This window comes from Oncorhynchus gorbuscha, linkage group LG20, assembly GCF_021184085.1.
Source record: "Oncorhynchus gorbuscha isolate QuinsamMale2020 ecotype Even-year linkage group LG20, OgorEven_v1.0, whole genome shotgun sequence".
Lineage (NCBI taxonomy): Eukaryota > Metazoa > Chordata > Actinopteri > Salmoniformes > Salmonidae > Oncorhynchus > Oncorhynchus gorbuscha.
This window is the reverse complement of record NC_060192.1, coordinates 32,277,279-32,295,914: the sequence shown is the minus strand read 5'-3', so window position 1 is coordinate 32,295,914 and position 18,636 is coordinate 32,277,279. Positions and strand designations below refer to the sequence as shown.

The window sequence follows — 18,636 nt, the reverse complement described above, 5'->3', positions numbered from 1 at the left end:
GCATGATTGTATCCCTCTTTTAATCAATATTTTTCTTGGAATGACTTTAAGCTGAAATTGTCTAGAAAGTGCAAAGTATCCATCATTCACCTTTTTTCCCCATTCAGTTTCATTATAATACATCTTTCAAACATCAACAAATTTATGACATGTTTCCCATTGCATTTTAACAATAGTTTGTTCCAAAATAAATGGATGTATTTTGTACAGTTTGTATGCCTCAGCATATTTGGATCAGCTGTAAAACCCAGTCTCAGCATCACAACAATCAATACATTTAAACACACAGCATACAGTATAGATAGATACTTATGTACATAAACACACATAACATGCATAAAATGTATCACTCTTTACCCTCATTAGGAAAGATCCGGACCAGAGCCAAGTACTGTTTCTTCACACAGAGGAGGCTAATGTCCTCTGGATGGAAATACATGAAGATCTTGCATCACAGCTGTTTCTATGTGTAGTCAAGTATTCATTTCTAGTAACATGCAGCAGTGTCTTTTGTTCATCATTGGATATTTCTGATGACAAAACAGTCATAAGACATTATAGCCTAGCCCTAGTTTAATGCATATACAGTACTTTATACTGAAACTGTAGGTGGTCAAACTACACATTGAACAGTGTGTGCTCTTGGCTTGGACAACAAGTCTAGAGGTGCATGACTTATTTGAACCATGGTACAGTATGAATGGACTATTTACAACAGAGATAGGGAAAGAGTGACAGAGAGAGTTCAATTTAAAACGGAATCATTTTCAGTTTAAAAAAGAAAAGCGGTTGAATGATTTACCATCCAGCGGGACCCAAAGTAAAAATAGACAGTATAAAGTAATGTGAAAAGTGCTACCTAAGAAGATGGATAGTTAGTGATGATTGAAGAAAAAAAACAGATGCCGGGGTGGAAAGAGGTTCACTGTCACTCCTCTAGCGCCCCTGTGAGGGTGTCAACACAGCTGCTGTCGGTGTCAGAGGCCAAGGTCTGCTCAGTGGACATTGAGGAGAAGTCACTCGTAGAGGATGACTGGGAAGCTGTAGCACTGTGGTTCACCACTTCATCTACAGCACAGAGAGAGAGAGAGAGAGAGAGAGAGAGAGAGAGAGAGAGAGAGAGAGAGAGAGAGAGAGAGAGAGAGAGAGAGAGAGAGAGAGAGAGAGAGAGAGAGAGAGAGAGAGAGAGAGAGAGAGAGAGAGAGAGAGAGAGAGAGAGAGAGAGAGAGAGAGAGAGAGAGAGAGAGAGAGAGAGAGAGAGAGAGAGAGAGAAAAGACAGTGAGAGAGAGAGAGAAAGACAGAGAGAAAGAGGGTGAGAGAAAGAGAGAGAGATAAGGGCCCATGAAGTGATACACAGTATGACATCATCAAGACATATGGCAGTGTGACTCACACCCTGACCTTCTCTTGAGAACAAAAACATTTGTCTTCATTTTTGGGCTTAGAGAAAGTGAGTAAGGATTATAAGGACCAAGAGGATCTCACCAACAGTGAACATTGGGGAAGGTATCCTGTAAATATCATTTCTAAAGCCCCTCAGCAACAGGGAGATATACTTTAAAAACGTGTCAGAAGCACACAGTATCCATGGTCATTCACCTGCACAGTCCTCCTTCATTACTCCATTCTGGTTCCTCTCCTCCCAGTCCATCAACTCGTCATAGATTAGCTCTGGAAGAAATGACAGGAAAGGTGTCCTTGACTCACAGAGATGGAAGGAAGGCTATGGGCTGACTGAAGGCAAACTATGGGCTGACTGAAGGAAGGCTATGGGCTGACTGAAGACAAACTATGGGCTGACTGAAGGCAAACTATGGGCTGACTGAAGGCAAACTATGGGCTGACTGAAGGAAGGCTATGGGCTGACTGAAGGAAGGCTATGGGCTGACTGAAGGAAGGCTATGGGCTGAAGGAAGGCAGGCTATGGACTGACTGAAGGAAGGCTATGGGCTGAAGGAAGGCAGGCTATGGGCTGACGGAAGGCAGGCTATGGACTGACTGAAGGCAGGCTATGGACTGACGGAAGGCTATGGGCTGACGGAAGGCTATGGGCTGACGGAAGGCTATGGGCTATGGATGGCAGTCTATGGGCTGACTGAAGGCTATGGACTGACGGAAGGCAGGTTATGGGCTGACGGAAGGCAAACTATGGGCTGACTGAAGGAAGGCTATGGGCTGACTGAAGGAAGGCTATGGGCTGAAGGAAGGCTATGGGCTGAAGGAAGGCAGGCTATGGGCTGACTGAAGGCAGGCTATCGACTGACTGAAGGCAGGCTATGGACTGACGGAAGGCTATGGGCTGACGGAAGGCTATGGGCTATGGATGGCAGTCTATGGGCTGACTGAAGGCTATGGACTGACGGAAGGCAGGTTATGGGCTGACGGAAGGCAAAGGCTATGGGCTGACTGAAGGAAGGCTATGGGCTGACTGAAGGAAGGCTATGGGCTGAAGGAAGGCTATGGGCTGAAGGAAGGCAGGCTATGGGCTGACTGAAGGCAGGCTATCGACTGACTGAAGGCAGGCTATGGACTGACGGAAGGCTATGGGCTGACGGAAGGCTATGGGCTATGGATGGCAGGTTATGGGCTGACGGAAGGCAGGTTATGGGCTGACGGAAGGCAGGTTATGGGCTAATGGAAGGCAGGCTATGGGCTGACGGAAGGCAGGTTATGGGCTGACGGAAGGCAGGTTATGGGCTGACGGAAGGCAGGTTATGGGCTGACGGAAGGCAGGTTATGGGCTGACGGAAGGCAGGTTATGGGCTAATGGAAGGCTATGGGCTGACGGAAGGCCATGGGCTGACGGAAGGCTATGGGCTGACGGAAGGCAGGCTATGGGCTGATGGAAGGCTATGGGCTGACGGAAGGCAGGCTATGGGCTGATGGAAGGCAGGTTATGGGCTGACGGAAGGCAGGTTATGGGCTGACGGAAGGCAGGTTATGAGCTGATGGAAGGCAGGTTATGGGCTGACGGAAGGCAGGTTATGGGCTGACGGAAGGCAGGTTATGGGCTGATGGAAGGCTATGGGCTGACGGAAGGCCATGGGCTGACGGAAGGCTATGGGCTGACGGAAGGCTATGGGCTATGGATGGCAGTCTATGGGCTGACTGAAGGCTATGGACTGACGGAAGGCAGGTTATGGGCTGACGGAAGGCAGGTTATGGGCTGACGGAAGGCAGGTTATGGGCTGACGGAAGGCAGGTTATGGGCTGACGGAAGGCAGGTTATGGGCTAATGGAAGGCTATGGGCTGACGGAAGGCCATGGGCTGACGGAAGGCAGGCTATGGGCTGATGGAAGGCAGGTTATGGGCTGATGGAAGGCTATGGGCTGAAGGAAGGCAGGCTATGGGCTGACGGAAGGCAGGCTATGGGCTGACGGAAGGCAGGTTATGGGCTGACGGAAGGCAGGTTATGGGCTGACGGAAGGCAGGTAATGGGCTGATGGAAGGCTACGGGCTGACTGAAGGCAGGCTATGGGCTGATGGAAGGCAGGCTATGGGCTAATGGAAGGCAGGCTATGGGCTGACGGAAGGCAGGCTATGGACTGACGGAAGGCTATGGGCTGATGGAAGGCTATGGGCTGACGGAAGGCTATGGGCTGACGGAAGGCAGGTTATGGGCTGACGGAAGGCAGGTTATGGGCTGACGGAAGGCAGGTTATGGGCTGATGGAAGGCAGGCTATGGGCTGATGGAAGACAGGCTATGGACTGACGGAAGGCTATGGGCTGACGGAAGGCAGGCTATGGACTGACGGAAGGCTATGGGCTGACTGAAGGCTATGGATTGATGAAAGGCAGGCTATGGGCTGATGGAAGGCTATGGATTGATGAAAGGCAGGCTATGGGCTGACTGAAGGCAGGCTATGGGCTGATGGAAGGCTATGGATTGATGAAAGGCAGGCTATGGGCTGATGGAAGGCAGGCTATGGGCTGACTGAAGGCAGGCTATGGGCTGAAGGAAGGCAGTTTATGGGCTGACGGAAGGCAGGCTATGGGCTGAAGGAAGGCAGTTTATGGGCTGACGGAAGGCAGGCTATGGTCTGATGGAAAGCAAGCCATGGGCTGATGGAAAGCAGGCTATGGGCTGATGGAAGGCAGGCTATGGGCTGATGGAAGGCAGGCTATGGTCTGATGGAAAGCAGGCCATGGGCTGATGGAAGGCAGGCTATGGGCTGATGGAAGGCAAGCTTATGGGCTGATGGAAGGCTATGGACTGACGGAAGGCTATAGACTGACGGAAGGCAGGCTATGGACTGACGGAAGGCTACGGGCTGACTGAAGGCAAGCTATGGGCTGATGGAAGGCAGGCTATGGGCTGATGGAAGGCAGGCTATGGGCTGATGGAAGGCAGGTTATGGGCTGATGGAAAGCAGGCTATGAGCTGATGGAAGGCAGGCTATGGGCTGCCAAAACATAAACACATAAACCATCCTTGTACAGAGAGGTAGCAGAAGCTCTATAATGGCTGTGGGGGAAGGGACAGTAAGGTAAAATACAAACAAAACAGTTGTCATACCTTTCCACTGTTCAATGCTGTGTTCTCGCTCCTCCAGCTGTTTATCAGATATCTGTGGTGGTGGCTACAGACGTAATCACAGCATACACAGACAGTTATAGACAGTTGGACCGTGTGAGCCCAAACAGAGGAATAGAAAATCAAACTGTACTTGTCACATGCTTCATAAACAACAGGCGTAGACTAACAGTGACATGCTTCCCAACAAAGCAGAGAACTTTTTCAATTGTAAAATAATAGAAAAATATCAAATAATAACACAAGGAATAAATACACAATGAGTAATGATAACTTATACACGGGGTACCAGTACAGAGTCCATGTGCAGTGGTACAAGGTAATTGAGGTACATATGTACATTATAGGCAGGGATAAAGAGACTAAGCAACAGGATAGATAATAAAGAGTAACAGCAGCATATGTGATGAGTCTAAAGTGTTAGTGCAAAGTGGGTCAATACAGATAGTTAAATAATTAACCAATAGCTACCCAGACTAACTATTTATCAGTCTTATGGCTTGGGGGTAAAAGCTGTTTTGGGTCCTGTTGATTCCCGACTTGGTCAATCGGTACCGCTTGCTGTGTGGTAGCAGAGGGAACAGTCTATGACTTGGGTGGCTGGAGTCTTTTACCATTTTTATGGCCTTCCTCTGACACCGACTGGTATAGAAGTCTTAGATGGCAGGTAATTCTATGCACTACCCTCTGTTGCGCCTTGTGGTCGGATGTCAAGCAGTTGCCATACCAAGCTATGATGCAGTCAGACAAAATTCTCTCAATGGTACAGCTGTATAACATTTTGCGGATCGTAGGGCCCATGCCGAATCTTTTCAGCCTCCAGAAGGGGAAGAGGCATTGTCGTGCCCATGACTGTGTTGGTGTGAGTGAACCATGATACTATCCTTAGTTATGTGGACACCGAGAAACTTGAAGCTCTCGACCTGCTCCACTGCTCGTCCATCCATTCCCTGTAGTCCACAATCAGCTCTTTTGTCTTGCTGACATTGAGGGAGGAGTTGTTGTCCTGACACCACACTGACTCACATCGGCTACGGAGAGCGTGATCACAAAGTCAGCTGGTGCTCTCATGCATGGTTTAGTGTTGCTAGCCTCGTAGCAAGCATATAAGGTATTTGTCTCGTCACTGGACAGCTCGAGACTGGGTTTCCCTTTGTAATCTGTGATAGTTTGCCCTATCCGATGGGCATCAGAGCCAGCGTAGTAGGATTTGATCTTGGTCCTGTATTGACGCTTTGCTTGTTTGATGGTTTGTTGGAGGGCATAGCGGGATTTCTTACAAGTGTCCAGATTAGTGTCCTGCTCCTTAAAAGTGGCATCTCTAGCCTTTAGCTCAGTCAGGATGTCGCCTGTAATCCATGGCTTCTGGTTGGGACATGTACGTACGGACACAATGTCATCGATGCCATTAGATGAATCCCGGAACATACCCCAGTCTGTTGTAGCGAAACACTCCTGTAGCTTAGCATCCGCTTCATTTATGGAGGTCATCTAGAGGTTTTTTTCCCTCTAGTTGCACAGCTGACATGCTGGTAGAATGGATTTCAGTTTTCCTGCATTAAAGAGGACACTTAGGAGTGCTGCCTCTGGGTGAGCATTTTATTGTTTGCTTATGGCACTATACAGCTTGTTGAGTGCGGTCTTACTGCCAGCATCGGTTTGTGGTCGTAAATAGATAGCCAGGAAAAAATATACAGTTGAAGTCGGAAGTTTACATACACTTAGGTTGGAGTCATTAAAACTTGTTTTTCAACCACTCCACAAATTTCTTGTTAACAAACTATAGTTTTGGCAAGTCGGTTAGGGCATCTAGTTTGTGCATGACACAAGTAATTTTTCTAACAATTGTTTACAGACAGATTATTTCACTTATAATTCACTGCATCACAATACCAGTGGGTAAGAAGTTCACATACACTATGTTGACTGTGCCTTTGAACAGCTTGGAAAATTCCAGAAAATGATGTCATGGCTTTAGAAGCTGTTGATAGGCTAATTTACATAATTTGAGTCAATTAGAGGTGTACTTGTGGATGTATTTCAAGACCTACCTTCAAACTCAGTGACTCTTTACTTGACATCATGGGAAAATCAAAAGAAATCAGCCAAGACCATAGAAAAAAATTGAAGACCTCCACAAGTCTGGTTCATCCTTGGCAATTTCCAAATGCCTGAAGGTACCACGTTCATCTGTACAAACAATAGTACGCAAGTATAAACACCATGGGACCACGCAGCCGTCATACCGCTCAGGAAGGAGGTGCGTTCTGTCTCCTAGAAATGAATGTACTTTGGTGCGAAAAGTGCAAATCAATCCCAGAATAACAGCAAAGGACCTTGTGAAGATGCTGGAGGAAACAGGGACAAAAGTATCTATATCCACAGTAAAACGAGTCCTATATCGACATAACCTGATAAACTGCTCAGCAAGGAAGAAGCCATTGCTCCAAAACCCACCATAAAAAAGACAGACTACGGTTTGCAACTGCACATGGGGATAAAGATTGTACTTTTTGGATAAATGTCCTCTGGTCTGATGAAACAAAAATAGAACTGTTTGGCCATAATAACCATCGTTATGTTTGGAGGAAAAAGGGGGAGACTTGCAAGCCGAAGAACACCATCCCAACCGTGAAGCACTGGGGTGGCAGCATCATGTAGTCGGGGTGCTTTGCTGCAGGAAGGACTGGTGCACTTCACAAAATAGATGGCATCATGAGGAAGGGAAATCACAAAATAGATGGCATCATGAGGCGGGAAATTATGTGGATATATTGAGGCAACATCTCAAGACATCAGTCCGGAAGTTAAAGCTTGGTCACAAATGGATCTTCCAAATGGACAAAGACCCCAAGCATACTTCCAAAGTTGTGGCAAAATGGCTTAAGGACAACAAAGTCAAGGTATTGGAGGGGCCATCACAAAGCCCTGACCTCAATCCCATAGAAAATTTGTGGGCAGAACTGAAAAAGTGTGTGCAAGCAAGGAGGCCTTACTACAAACCTGACTCAGTTACACCAGCTCTGTCAGGAGCTACCCGAAACGTAGCGTTCCAAAGTTAAACCATTTTTAAAGGCATTGCTACCAAATACTGTATGTAAACTTTTTACACAGTGGGAATGTGATGAAAGAAATCAAATCTGACATAAATCATTCTATCTACTATTATTCTGACATTTCACATTCTTAAAATACAGTGGTTTTCCTAACTGACCTAAGAAAGGGAATTTTACTAGGATTAAATGTCAGGAATTGTGAAAATCTGAGTTGAAATGTACTTGGCTAAGGTGTATGTAAACTTCCGACTTCAACTGTAGATGAAAACTCTCTTGGGAAATAGTATGTTCTACAGCTTATCATTAGGTATTCTAACTCGGGCAAGCAGAATCTTGAGACTTCCTCAATATTAGATATGGCACACCAGCTGTTGTTAACAAAGAGACACACACCACCTCCCCTGAGCTTTCTGTCCTGCAGATGTATAGAAAAACAGCTAGATTTATAATTAATATGTCCTTGTTCAGCCACTACTCGGGGAAACATAGGGTATTACAGTTCTTCAGATGACGTTGCTAGGGTATTACAGTTCTTCAGATGACGTTGCTAGGGTATTACAGTTCTTCAGATCACATTGCTAGGATAGTCTCTCACTCTCTCAATATTTAAACTTTTCATTGATGAACACCTTCCACCTTCCTAGCTGTAGCTCAGTTGGTAAGGCAAGGCTCTTGCCAAGCAGGAATAGTGGGTTTGATTCCCGGAACCACCCATAACAAATGTATGACTGCCTGACCATTTGTTAAATGGCTTATCTTATTATTATATTACAGCCAGACTCACTGCATCAGCCTCTCCTGGGTCGTACCACATGTGGATGTAGGGGTGATCTTATTATTATATTACAGCCAGACTCACTGCATCAGCCTCTCCTGGGTCGTACCACATGTGGATGTAGGGGTGATCTTATTATTATATTACAGCCAGACTCACTGCATCAGCCTCTCCTGGGTCGTACCACATGTGGATGTAGGGGTGATCTTATTATTATATTACAGCCAGACTCACTGCATCAGCCTCTCCTGGGTCGTACCACATGTGGATGTAGGGGTGATCTTATTATTATATTACAGCCAGACTCACTGCATCAGCCTCTCCTGGGTCATACCACATGTGGATGTAGGGGTGATCTTATTATTATATTACAGCCAGACTCACTGCATCAGCCTCTCCTGGGTCGTACCACATGTGGATGTAGGGGTGATCCAGGGCATCCTCCACTGAAATACGGCTCTCTGGGTCAATCACCAGCATCTTGGAAAGCAGGTCCCGTGCTTGACTGGCTGCAGCGATAACAAGGCAGAAAATATGCCAATGTCTGTCAACATATTTCAGTCAGAAGCATATCAGATAGGAAGGTGCCAAACAATAAAAAGAGAGAGAGATAGAGTGTGAGAGAGAGTGAGAGAGTGTGAGAGAGAGAGAGCGAGAGAGTGTGAGAGAGAGCGAGAGGGAGTGTGAGAGAAAGCGAGAGAGTGTGAGAGAGTGTGTGAGAGAGAGCGAGAGAGAGCGAGAGAGAGAGAGTGAGAGAGAGCGAACGCGAGAGAGAGAGAGAGAGAGAGAATGTGTGTAGACATCTGTAGGTGGTATAAGTCTTACTCTTGAGTTGATCCTGCTCTGTCTCTGCTGGGAAGGCCCAGTCAGGGAAGAGTTGAGAGAAGCTGACCCCTGGGTACTGGGGCTTGTTCATCACATAGTTCCTCACAGTCTCCATCAAACGGTTCATAAACTCCATGGGGGGCGTTCCCAGAACCTCAATCACCTTGTTCCACTGGTCAATGTCTGATACGGAGCTGGTTCAGGACACATATACAAACTAATGCAAAACACCTAGTTATACCTCAGGGGCAGGTTCAGGAACATAGGAAATGGGATATTGATTATTGCACCATACACAGAAGTAGCAAGAGGCTTTAGAAATTAGGATCCAGACTTTTCGAGTTAGTACAGACCATCAATTCATCAATGTGAATGAAATGCCTGTATGCTAAGGAAGTAGCTAGCTGATGTTGTTGTTTCAATGCCCGACCTTGCCATGCGGAAGTCAACCTGGCAAACACATTATACAAAGTCTCTAAAAGTGAACCAAATAGAGTTTAAACCCACAGACACAATGGTAATGTTATAGATGTAAAGACAGCATATAGGGAGTTATAGATCAACTGGGTAAGGATACGATCCGTGCCCTGGAATATAACACTGCCCTTCACCATCTCTCCCATGATGCATCCCACTGACCAGATGTCCACTTGGAGGAAAACAAACATAGAGGTTACACACACATCACACACATTCACCTCACACAGCACCATAACCAGTCATATGTGGACCCTTGCTGCTGGTAAAAGGAGAACAGCCATAGATGGTCAACAGTGCAAGATAGACATTTATAATCAAGTAACTAATAGTGTTTTATTCTGTTGGTGGGAAGTAAGAATAGAAGGTAATATCCTTGAGCATTTCTTACCATTCTCTTTATACTTCATGCCCAGGATGACCTCTGGTGCTCTGTAGTATCGGGTAACAACGTAAGGGGTCATCATGAAGTTAGTACAGGCTGTTCTGGCCAGCCCAAAGTCCAGGATCTTCAGAGTACAGTCAGACTTCACCACTATGTTACTGGGCTTCAGGTCCTAGAGGAGATACAAACAAAGTTAATAAATTGATGGTTATGATGGTGGTGGTGATGATGATGGTGATGATGGTGTAGGTGATGATGGTGATTATGATGGTAGTGATGACGATGGTGGTGATGATGATGGTGGTGATGTTATAATGATGGTGAAGGTTATGGTGGTGATGATGATGGTGGTGGTGATGTTTATGATGGTGGTGATGAAGATGATGGTGATGGTTATGATGGTCATGATGATGATGGTGATGGTTATGATGGTGATGTTATGATGGTTCGTGGTGGTGATGACAGTGGTGTTGATTGTGATGGTTTTGATGGTGGTGACGGTTGTGTTGATGGTGATGATGATGGTTATGATGGTGGTGATGATAGTGGTGGTGGTGATGATGGTAGTGATGATGGTCATGATGGTGGTGAATGATGGTTATGATGATGATGGTGATAATGATGGTGGTGATAGGGATGATGATTAGGCAAGTACAGTAGATGTCTACATGGCTTATGTTATTATCTGCATACAACACATATTCACAACCATTTATGACCAGCCAATGACTGACCCTGTGGATGATGCCAGCGGAGTGCAGGTGTCTGATGCCACAGAGGATCTGGTAGAGCAGGTAGGACATCCTCTCATGGTCCAGATCCATGTGGATGACCTGGCACAGACTGGCATCCATCAGCTCCATCACCAGGTAGCTGGCAAACAGACAGAGGGGACCACACATAGAGTTAGATAGACCACCCCATTAGGGCTGTGCCTAATGGTCGACCAATAATTTTTCCCGACCAATCATTTAAACTAAATTGTAAAACGTGCATTTGTCCATATATAGAAACACCATATGTGTTTTAATAAAATAAACTTCTCTATATGCAGGGTTGCAAAGGGTCGGTAACTTTCCGGAAATTTTCCAAGGGAAGTTAAACCTTGGAATATGGGGAATTTTGCTTATATTTATTAAAAAAGTTCGCTTATAACAGTGAACCTTTTTTTGTGGGATACACAAAGCAATTTTTAGGTCTTGTGGCATATTTTGGTTAAACTATCCCCGATTTCAATGGAATTGCAACCTTCTGCATGCACAGTGCATTCTTCCATCACATGTGCAGCTGATTCTCAAGATCTTGCACACTAATGAGATGCTTCTGAGGGTTAAAAAATTGGTGGCCATCCGGGCAAATTTGAGGCTTTTTGAGCCTGACAATGAGCCATCCTCAACAAGGTTGGAAAGTGACAGTGAAGATGAGGCAGTCTGATGTTCAAGTGGTGTGGACATTGAGGAGGTCCAGGGAGAAGACATGGGAGCCTGAGAGGAAGACAACCAAAGCTTGAGGTTCTAGACTATCATTTTACAGATGTATGTTGATAATGTTTTTGGGAGATGCGATGGATCATTGGGGATCATTCGATATTCCCTTTCTTTTGTTGTTCAGTGAAATCATCCCATGTGAAGAGTCAACTCATTTAATTATTCAAGTTAAATTCGTAACTAAATCGTTTTTAATATTTCTATTGGAAGCATTTGCAATTATGTCTACTTATGATAAGGTAAAAGGTTTATGTTTCCGTCTCCATATGATATGATAAATATATCCAATGCAACAAAGATCTACATTTAAATGGCATCAATATTAATTTGCATATATTTCGGTTAATTCCCACTGAAAGTTTCCACCACTGAATATTCCCCAAAATGTGCAACCCTATGTATATCTACTGAACTTGCTTCAAGCACGCTGCTTGATTAAATAATTAAGATACACAAATGACTCAAGAGGGAGCCAGAGATTAAGATAGTCTAAAAAACCTGTTCCCGGCCCTCCTCCTGCAGCTGCTGGCCTTCGCAGATTCTACCGTTATGCTCCTGAAGTTGCCAGTAACAGGCTACAGCAGCGGTCTGCAACCTTTTCCATTTGGAGAGCCAATTTATCTTACCATTTCTACCGATCTGCGTGCCAGTTAGGATTTTCATATGCACATTTTTGTGGAACAGTTTCATTTAACTTGTAATAGTCTTTGTATCTCAAAATCATTTTCTGTGGTTAATCTACATTCTATTTCAATCTAAATTAAAATTATACAAATCTAAAAGTAATTTTTATTGCCATAGCCAACCATGTAAAAAAATAGCCTACATAAAACCAACAAATAAAACATTGAAGCCTGCAGGTAGAAAATATCCTGAAAAAAATAAAAATCACATTGGCTACGCATGGCCTGTTTGCAACGAACTTACAACAATGTATCAACTATCAACTTGGTCAGCCCGAAACTCACGCTAGCAAACTTGCAGCATTGTATAAAATATTCTGGGCCCTCAGTGTTTCCCCCACCAGTGAGCTCGGGCCAGACACAGCTGTAGGCTATTTGTGCAAGGAATAAGAAGTACACAAGTTTTTTATGACGTTTCCACTGGATAAGAGCGTTACATTTTTCCCTTTCATGCCGAGTGGTTATCCAATTGGAGAGAGCTGGAATTATACTAATCAGACCAATCAGGCCAGGTAGTCTAGGCCTACTTCCATATGCATAATCAGGTGTGTGTCTTACTCAACATTGACAGGAGCGTTTCAAACAAAAGACAATGGATACATTTACAGACCTCCTAAATGGGATGTAATTAACAATAATGTGTTTCTCACAAGCGCATCATAGGTTGTGAGCTTTGCAACGAGAACGGTAAATGACTGTAATAATAAACTCAGCAAAAAAAGAATTGTCGTCTCACTGTCAACTGCATTTCTTTTCAGCAAACTTAACATGTGTAAATATTTTGTACGATGATCATTACAAGATTCAGCAACTGAGACATACACTGAACAAGTTCCACAGACATGTGACTAACAGAAATGGAATAATGTGTCCCTGAACAAAGGGGGGGTCAAAATCAGAAGTAACAGTCAGTATCTGGTGTGGCCACCAGCTGCATTAAGTACTGCAGTGCATCTCCTCCTCATGAATTGCACCAGATTTGCCAGTTATTGCTGTAAGTTGTTACCCCACCCTTCCACCAAGGCACCTGCAAGTTTCTGGGGGGGAATGTACTTAGCCCTCACCCTCCAATCCAACAGGACCCAGACGTGCTCAATGGGATTGAGATCCGGGCTCTTCGCTGGCCATGGCAGAACACGGACATTCCTGTCTTGCAGGAAATCATGCACAGAACGAGCAGTATGGCTGGTGGCATTGTCATGATGGAGGGTCATGTCAGGATTAGCCTCCAGGAAGGGTACCACATGAGGGAGGAGGATGTCTTCCCTGTAATGCACAGCATTGAGATTGTCTGCAATGACAACAAGCTTAGTCTGATGATGCTGTGACACACCGCCCCAGACCATGACGGACCGTCCAACTCCAAATCGATCCCGCTCCAGAGTACAGGACTCGGTGTAATGCTCATTCCTTCGGCGATAAACGCAAATCCGACCATCAAAACAGCGACTCATCAGTGAAGAGCACTTTTTGCCAGACTTGTCTGGTCCAGCGACGGTGGGTTTGTGCCCATAGGTGAAGTTATTGCCGGTTACAACAGGCCTACAAGCCCTCAGTCCAGCCTCTCTCAGCCTATTGCGGACAGTCTGACACTGATGGAGGGATGTTGGCAGTTGTTGTTGCCATCCTGTACCTGTCCCACAGGTGTGATGTTCAGATGTACCGATCCCGTGCAGGTGTTGTTTCACGTGGTCTGCCACTGCGAGGATGATCAGCTGTCCATCCTGTCTCCCTGTAGCGCTGTCTTAGGCGTCTCACAGTACGGACATTGCAATTTATTGCCCTGGCCACATCTGCAGTCCTCATGCCTACTAGCAGCATGCCTAAGGCACGTTCAAGCGATGAGCAGGGACTCTGGGCATCTTTCTTTTGGTGTTTTTCAGAGTCAGTAGAAAGGCCTCTTTAGTGTCCTAAGTTTTCATAACTGGGACCTTAATTGCCTACCGTCTATAAGCTGTTTGTGTCTTAATGACCGTTCCACAGGTGCATGTTCATAAATTATTTATGGTTCATTGAACAAGCATGGGAAACAGTGTTTAAACCCTTTACAATGAAGATCTGTGAAGTTATTTGTATTTTTACAATTTATCTTTGAAAGACAGGATCCTGAAAAAGGGACGTTTCTTTTTCTGCTGAATTTAACATGTTGAATGCATTTGCCTAACAGAAATTACCATAAACAAATAAACATTGCAGATTAGAAATTATGGGAATTAACAGTAAATGTAGGCCACTACTGGTGATATATATAATGGGGAATTGATAGACACAGCAAATAATGCTCATAATGAAGTTATGAAACAACAAATACACACAAAATGGCTGGAGAGAGATGTGCCTTGTGCATCTGAGCCACACTCCCCTTATTCTTGGACCGTTGCATGATTAGAACACTGAGACAGGAGCAAATTAGACAGGTGTCTCGTGTGCTCAACAAAAAAAGATCTTGGTAAACAAACAGCCTATCGACCAAAAAATCGACCAGTCGACTAAATGGGGTCAGCCCTACTCCCCATCAATGTCCATGCTAAACCTGCTTATATCCATCTAGAGTCCTCTATCTAACTTCATGGGACAACCACTCATAAGATCCCAGTACTTACATCTGGTCCAGCCAACCACGACTCCTCTATTATGTAGCCCCGCCCACTGAAATCTAGAGTTTTATAACATATACATAATGCAAGTCATAATATGATCTCTTTTATTCCTGAAAACTATTTAAGCTTTCATTTTAAGGTACCCCTCTATATATTACTCTGAGGTTATTTCTCAGTTATTTCCTCTGTCTCCTGCAATACGGTCATTGAGGTTATTTCTCAGTTATTTCCTCTTGTCTCCTGCAATACGGTCATGAAGATCTTTTTTATGTATAATAATGTGTTAAAATGTGTATGCGCTTTGAAGGTCACTACTAAGCTTGTGATTACATAGCATCCTCTCTCTCTCTCTCTCAAGCAAACAGACCCCTCATAGGAAAGAGGCAGTGCAGCCCAGCAGCACTGATGAGGAGAATAATGCTTACCATAGAAGGATAAGCAAAAAATATGAGCCTGCAGCCAACTTACAGATCCTGGAACTCCTCCAGTGAATTCTGTGGTGTGAAGACATTCAGGAGCCTAATAATCTAGAGGAGAAGAGACAATATATCAGGAGACAGAAATATGACACTCATTTGGTGATATAAGACTAAATCAATAATTTCATACACACACATACAGTATAGTTAGCCGATGATGTCACACACAAAGGAATTTGCCATAACGATGATGTCTGAAAGACCCACATACGTGGACAGCTGAGCATGTCCACAGTGACGTACATTTTTGTGATTGACGCACTTGAGCAGCACCAGCTCCCTATAGGCCCGCTTGGCGTGGGTCTGGTTCTGGAAGGGCCGGCTCAGTTTCTTCACCGCCACAGGGACCCCAAGGACACTGTCCAGGGCCGAGCTACATAGACAGACACACAGAGGAGTGGGAGGAAAGGAGACGCCATCTCATTTATCACTGTTTTCCGTGAAAATAGGACACCACACCTTGATTACTGTGGAACCAAAGTATTCCACCGTCTATTGAAGGAATGACTCATCATGTTCACAGTCAATGCAACAACAGGATGATTGTGAGGAATTTAAATAACAGTGTGGCAGTGCCATGCCCACTCACCAGACAATGCCCTGGGCACCAGACCCGATAGCGCGGAGCTGCTGATAGCGGGTCAGCACAGTGAAGGTGGAGTCACCCACCTGCACGCTGTGGAAGAGCCCCTCCCCTTCACTCATGGCTCCTCCCCCCGTGCTGCCACTAACGAATAGGATACAACCTGAGGAGAGAGAGAACAGAGAAATTTGAATATTATGATAATATCATATCAGATTATGTTCTTAGGGCATGTTATAGCACTACTGCTATTACAACTAGTTCTAGAGTAGAGAGGGAAATAACTATACATTAGGAAAGATTCACAAATAACAGACCAATTCATGTGGAACCATTATTTCATTATAGTTGCATGATAGCATGTAATAAACAAAATTAATGATGTAGTTATGGGACAAAGTGGACGTAAGTGGAAATATTATTTGAGGCTGACTGTCAAAATGTTTTCATTTCTTGCATTTACACACACACACACACACACACACACACACACACACACACACACACACACACACACACACACACACACACACACACACACACACACACACACACACACACACACACACACACACACACACACACACACACACACACACACACACACACACACACACACAGCAAACACCAACGCTGTTCCAACGCCACACACAATCTCTCTAGGCCATAACAGTAATCTGCGTGATGCTGGATGACATAGAGGAACCTTGGGCGATAAGCCTCTGTCCTGCTTTCTCCCTCTATTCCATGGTTCCCAGAGCCGGCCAGCCATAACATGGACAGAGTGGAGGGCATGCTGAATCTGACTCAGAGTGAGCAGTCCCCTCTTAGTGGGCTGCAGCAGAACTCTACCCAGGGCAGCTGATGTAGTGCTTGAGTGGCATACAACACCACATCTACATACCAATCCTGAATTCAAAGTTATAAAGCTGTGCTGTTCTGGGTGAATAAAAGAAAGAAGAAAAACAGCATGATTCATGTCCCCTTGGAACGTTCACAATGAAATGCCTGGAGGACAAGGCTGTGTTTCACCTGATCCTTGTCAGGGAGAGCTCAGATCGGCAGCAACTAACAGCATGCAGACCTGTTAAGAGACGCGTACAATCAGGAAAAAATATTGCAGTCAACCCTATGTTAGACACTCAAACGCATGCACACTCTCTCTCACACACACACGTTGGTAAGGGCAGACAGATACACTGGTATGTCGAGAGTCTTGTGGCTAGTTAGTAGATAGATGGTGACCTAGAAAAGCCTCATGGTCCCTCAGCAATGGCGCAATGGGCAGCTGCCAACTGTAAACCACTGGTTCATCCCACGGGTTAGCTATGACCCCACAGTTGCCAACATGTAATTTAAATAATATGATTTAGTGGTCAGAACTGATTATAGGTCATTTGTGTTGTGCTAGATGACATGGGTGAGTTAAACAACTGTGGGCGTAGCTGGGACATAGTCAGGCTTTTCTGTAGGCCAAATAACCAAATATTATTTGAGGATGACTGTCAAAATGTTTTCATTTCTTGCATTTACATGATACATATTTTTTTATTTTGCTAATTAGCTACAAAACATTTGAGCACATATGACTTTACACCAGACCAATAATAACCTATGTAATAACTATGTAATAATAATAACCTATGTAATAACTATGTAATAATAATAACCTATGCAATAACTATGTCATAATAATAACCTATGTAATAACTATGCCATAATAATAACCTATGTAATAACTATGTCATAATAATAACCTATGTAATAACTGTCATAATAATAACCTATGTAATAACTATGTCATAATAATAACCTATGTAATAACTATGTAATAATAATAACCTATGTAATAACTATGTAATAATAATAACCTATGCAATAACTCCGTAGCTAGGATTTAGCCAACTGTGGCCTATAACTATGGTCCTACCTGAAATTGTAGGCTGCATGCTTTTTTAAAAACAAAGTATTTTACTCCCTACTAATAATTACCATGGAACAAAATATGTGTAAGTGTTGCAAACATTCTATCCCTCAGGCACACAGTCAATGTACATTGAATTTGCGTTCCGTCCTCAATAGGCTACCTGGATGCATCGCACAGACTGCTTCTAGTCTAATGAATGACTCAGTCAGTATGCGTGCTATACCGACTTCATGACACGTTCAACCCAGGTTGCCAGCTACAAAGGCCAAACCTATTCAGATGTACAGTATTAAAGAGTTAGACTAACATGTTTTGTATCTTATTCACATATTCAATGCTATCAGTATTATCATTTTGTGTTTCATTCCTGTAATTTATTTTATCGATAGCAAAGCTTTAGTGACAGTAAATGTACCAGTCACAGCAGACAGTGCACCGAAGAACAATCTGGATGAAAACGATAGCCTGATTTACCTTCTGCCTTTTCTTTTGCCGGATCACTCCCATGCGTACACCCGCTAACCAAATGAAATGTCGCGGCACCAGATGTGTCTAGAAGAAGAATCGTTCCACTTGGTATGTTCAGTGAAATTGGAGACTTTGTGTTTATGTTTCCTTGTAGTTTGGCTGAAAATGTTGCGGTCCTGTCCGTAGCATGACTGGTGGGGCGGAGGCAGGCGAAGGGGTGCTGCTGGGACAATTCCTCACAGTACCACGAGCGGCCACGAGCGAGCGTGCATGACGTAATCGCGTAGCAGTAATAGTCGGCACACGTTAATTGATACAATGTAGCTACAGTAGTTTGTTATATTGTAACTACAC

At 44.4% G+C, this 18,636-nt stretch overlaps 1 protein-coding gene across 2 annotated transcripts; it reads right to left on the bottom strand.

Moving 5' to 3' along the window:
- Position 1: 1 nt before the first annotated feature.
- LOC124006790 (mitogen-activated protein kinase 9-like) lies at positions 2–18,493 on the bottom strand. 2 transcript variants are annotated; one of them, XM_046316946.1, is made up of 12 exons: positions 18,289–18,493; positions 15,894–16,050; positions 15,548–15,677; positions 15,294–15,352; positions 10,790–10,928; positions 10,062–10,227; positions 9,771–9,842; positions 9,194–9,376; positions 8,753–8,877; positions 4,520–4,583; positions 1,601–1,672; positions 2–1,068 (listed from the first exon to the last, which is right to left on the bottom strand). In XM_046316946.1, the coding sequence occupies exons 2-12, from the start codon at positions 16,007–16,009 to the stop codon at positions 929–931; spliced, it is 1,266 nt and encodes a 421-aa protein (XP_046172902.1). In that variant the 5' UTR covers positions 16,010–16,050; positions 18,289–18,493; the 3' UTR covers positions 2–928. The 2 variants fall into 2 exon arrangements, with proteins under 2 accessions (XP_046172902.1, XP_046172903.1); XM_046316947.1 differs by lacking the exon at positions 18,289–18,493 and adding an exon at positions 16,920–17,497.
- Positions 18,494–18,636: the final 143 nt, after the last annotated feature.

What these genes read in the sequence shown, in the direction of transcription:
- LOC124006790 (XM_046316946.1), bottom strand. Translation starts at nt 16,009, where the DNA reads ATGAGTGAAGGGGAGGGGCTCTTCCACAGCGTGCAGGTGGGTGACTCC. An exon ending in CTGGAGGAGTTCCAGGATCT is followed by an intron (nt 10,929 to 15,293) that starts GTAAGTTGGCTG and finishes TCTGTTTGCCAG; the next exon opens with CTACCTGGTGATGGAGCTGA. An exon ending in CATGAAGTATAAAGAGAATG is followed by an intron (nt 9,843 to 10,061) that starts GTAAGAAATGCT and finishes TTTTCCTCCAAG; the next exon opens with TGGACATCTGGTCAGTGGGA.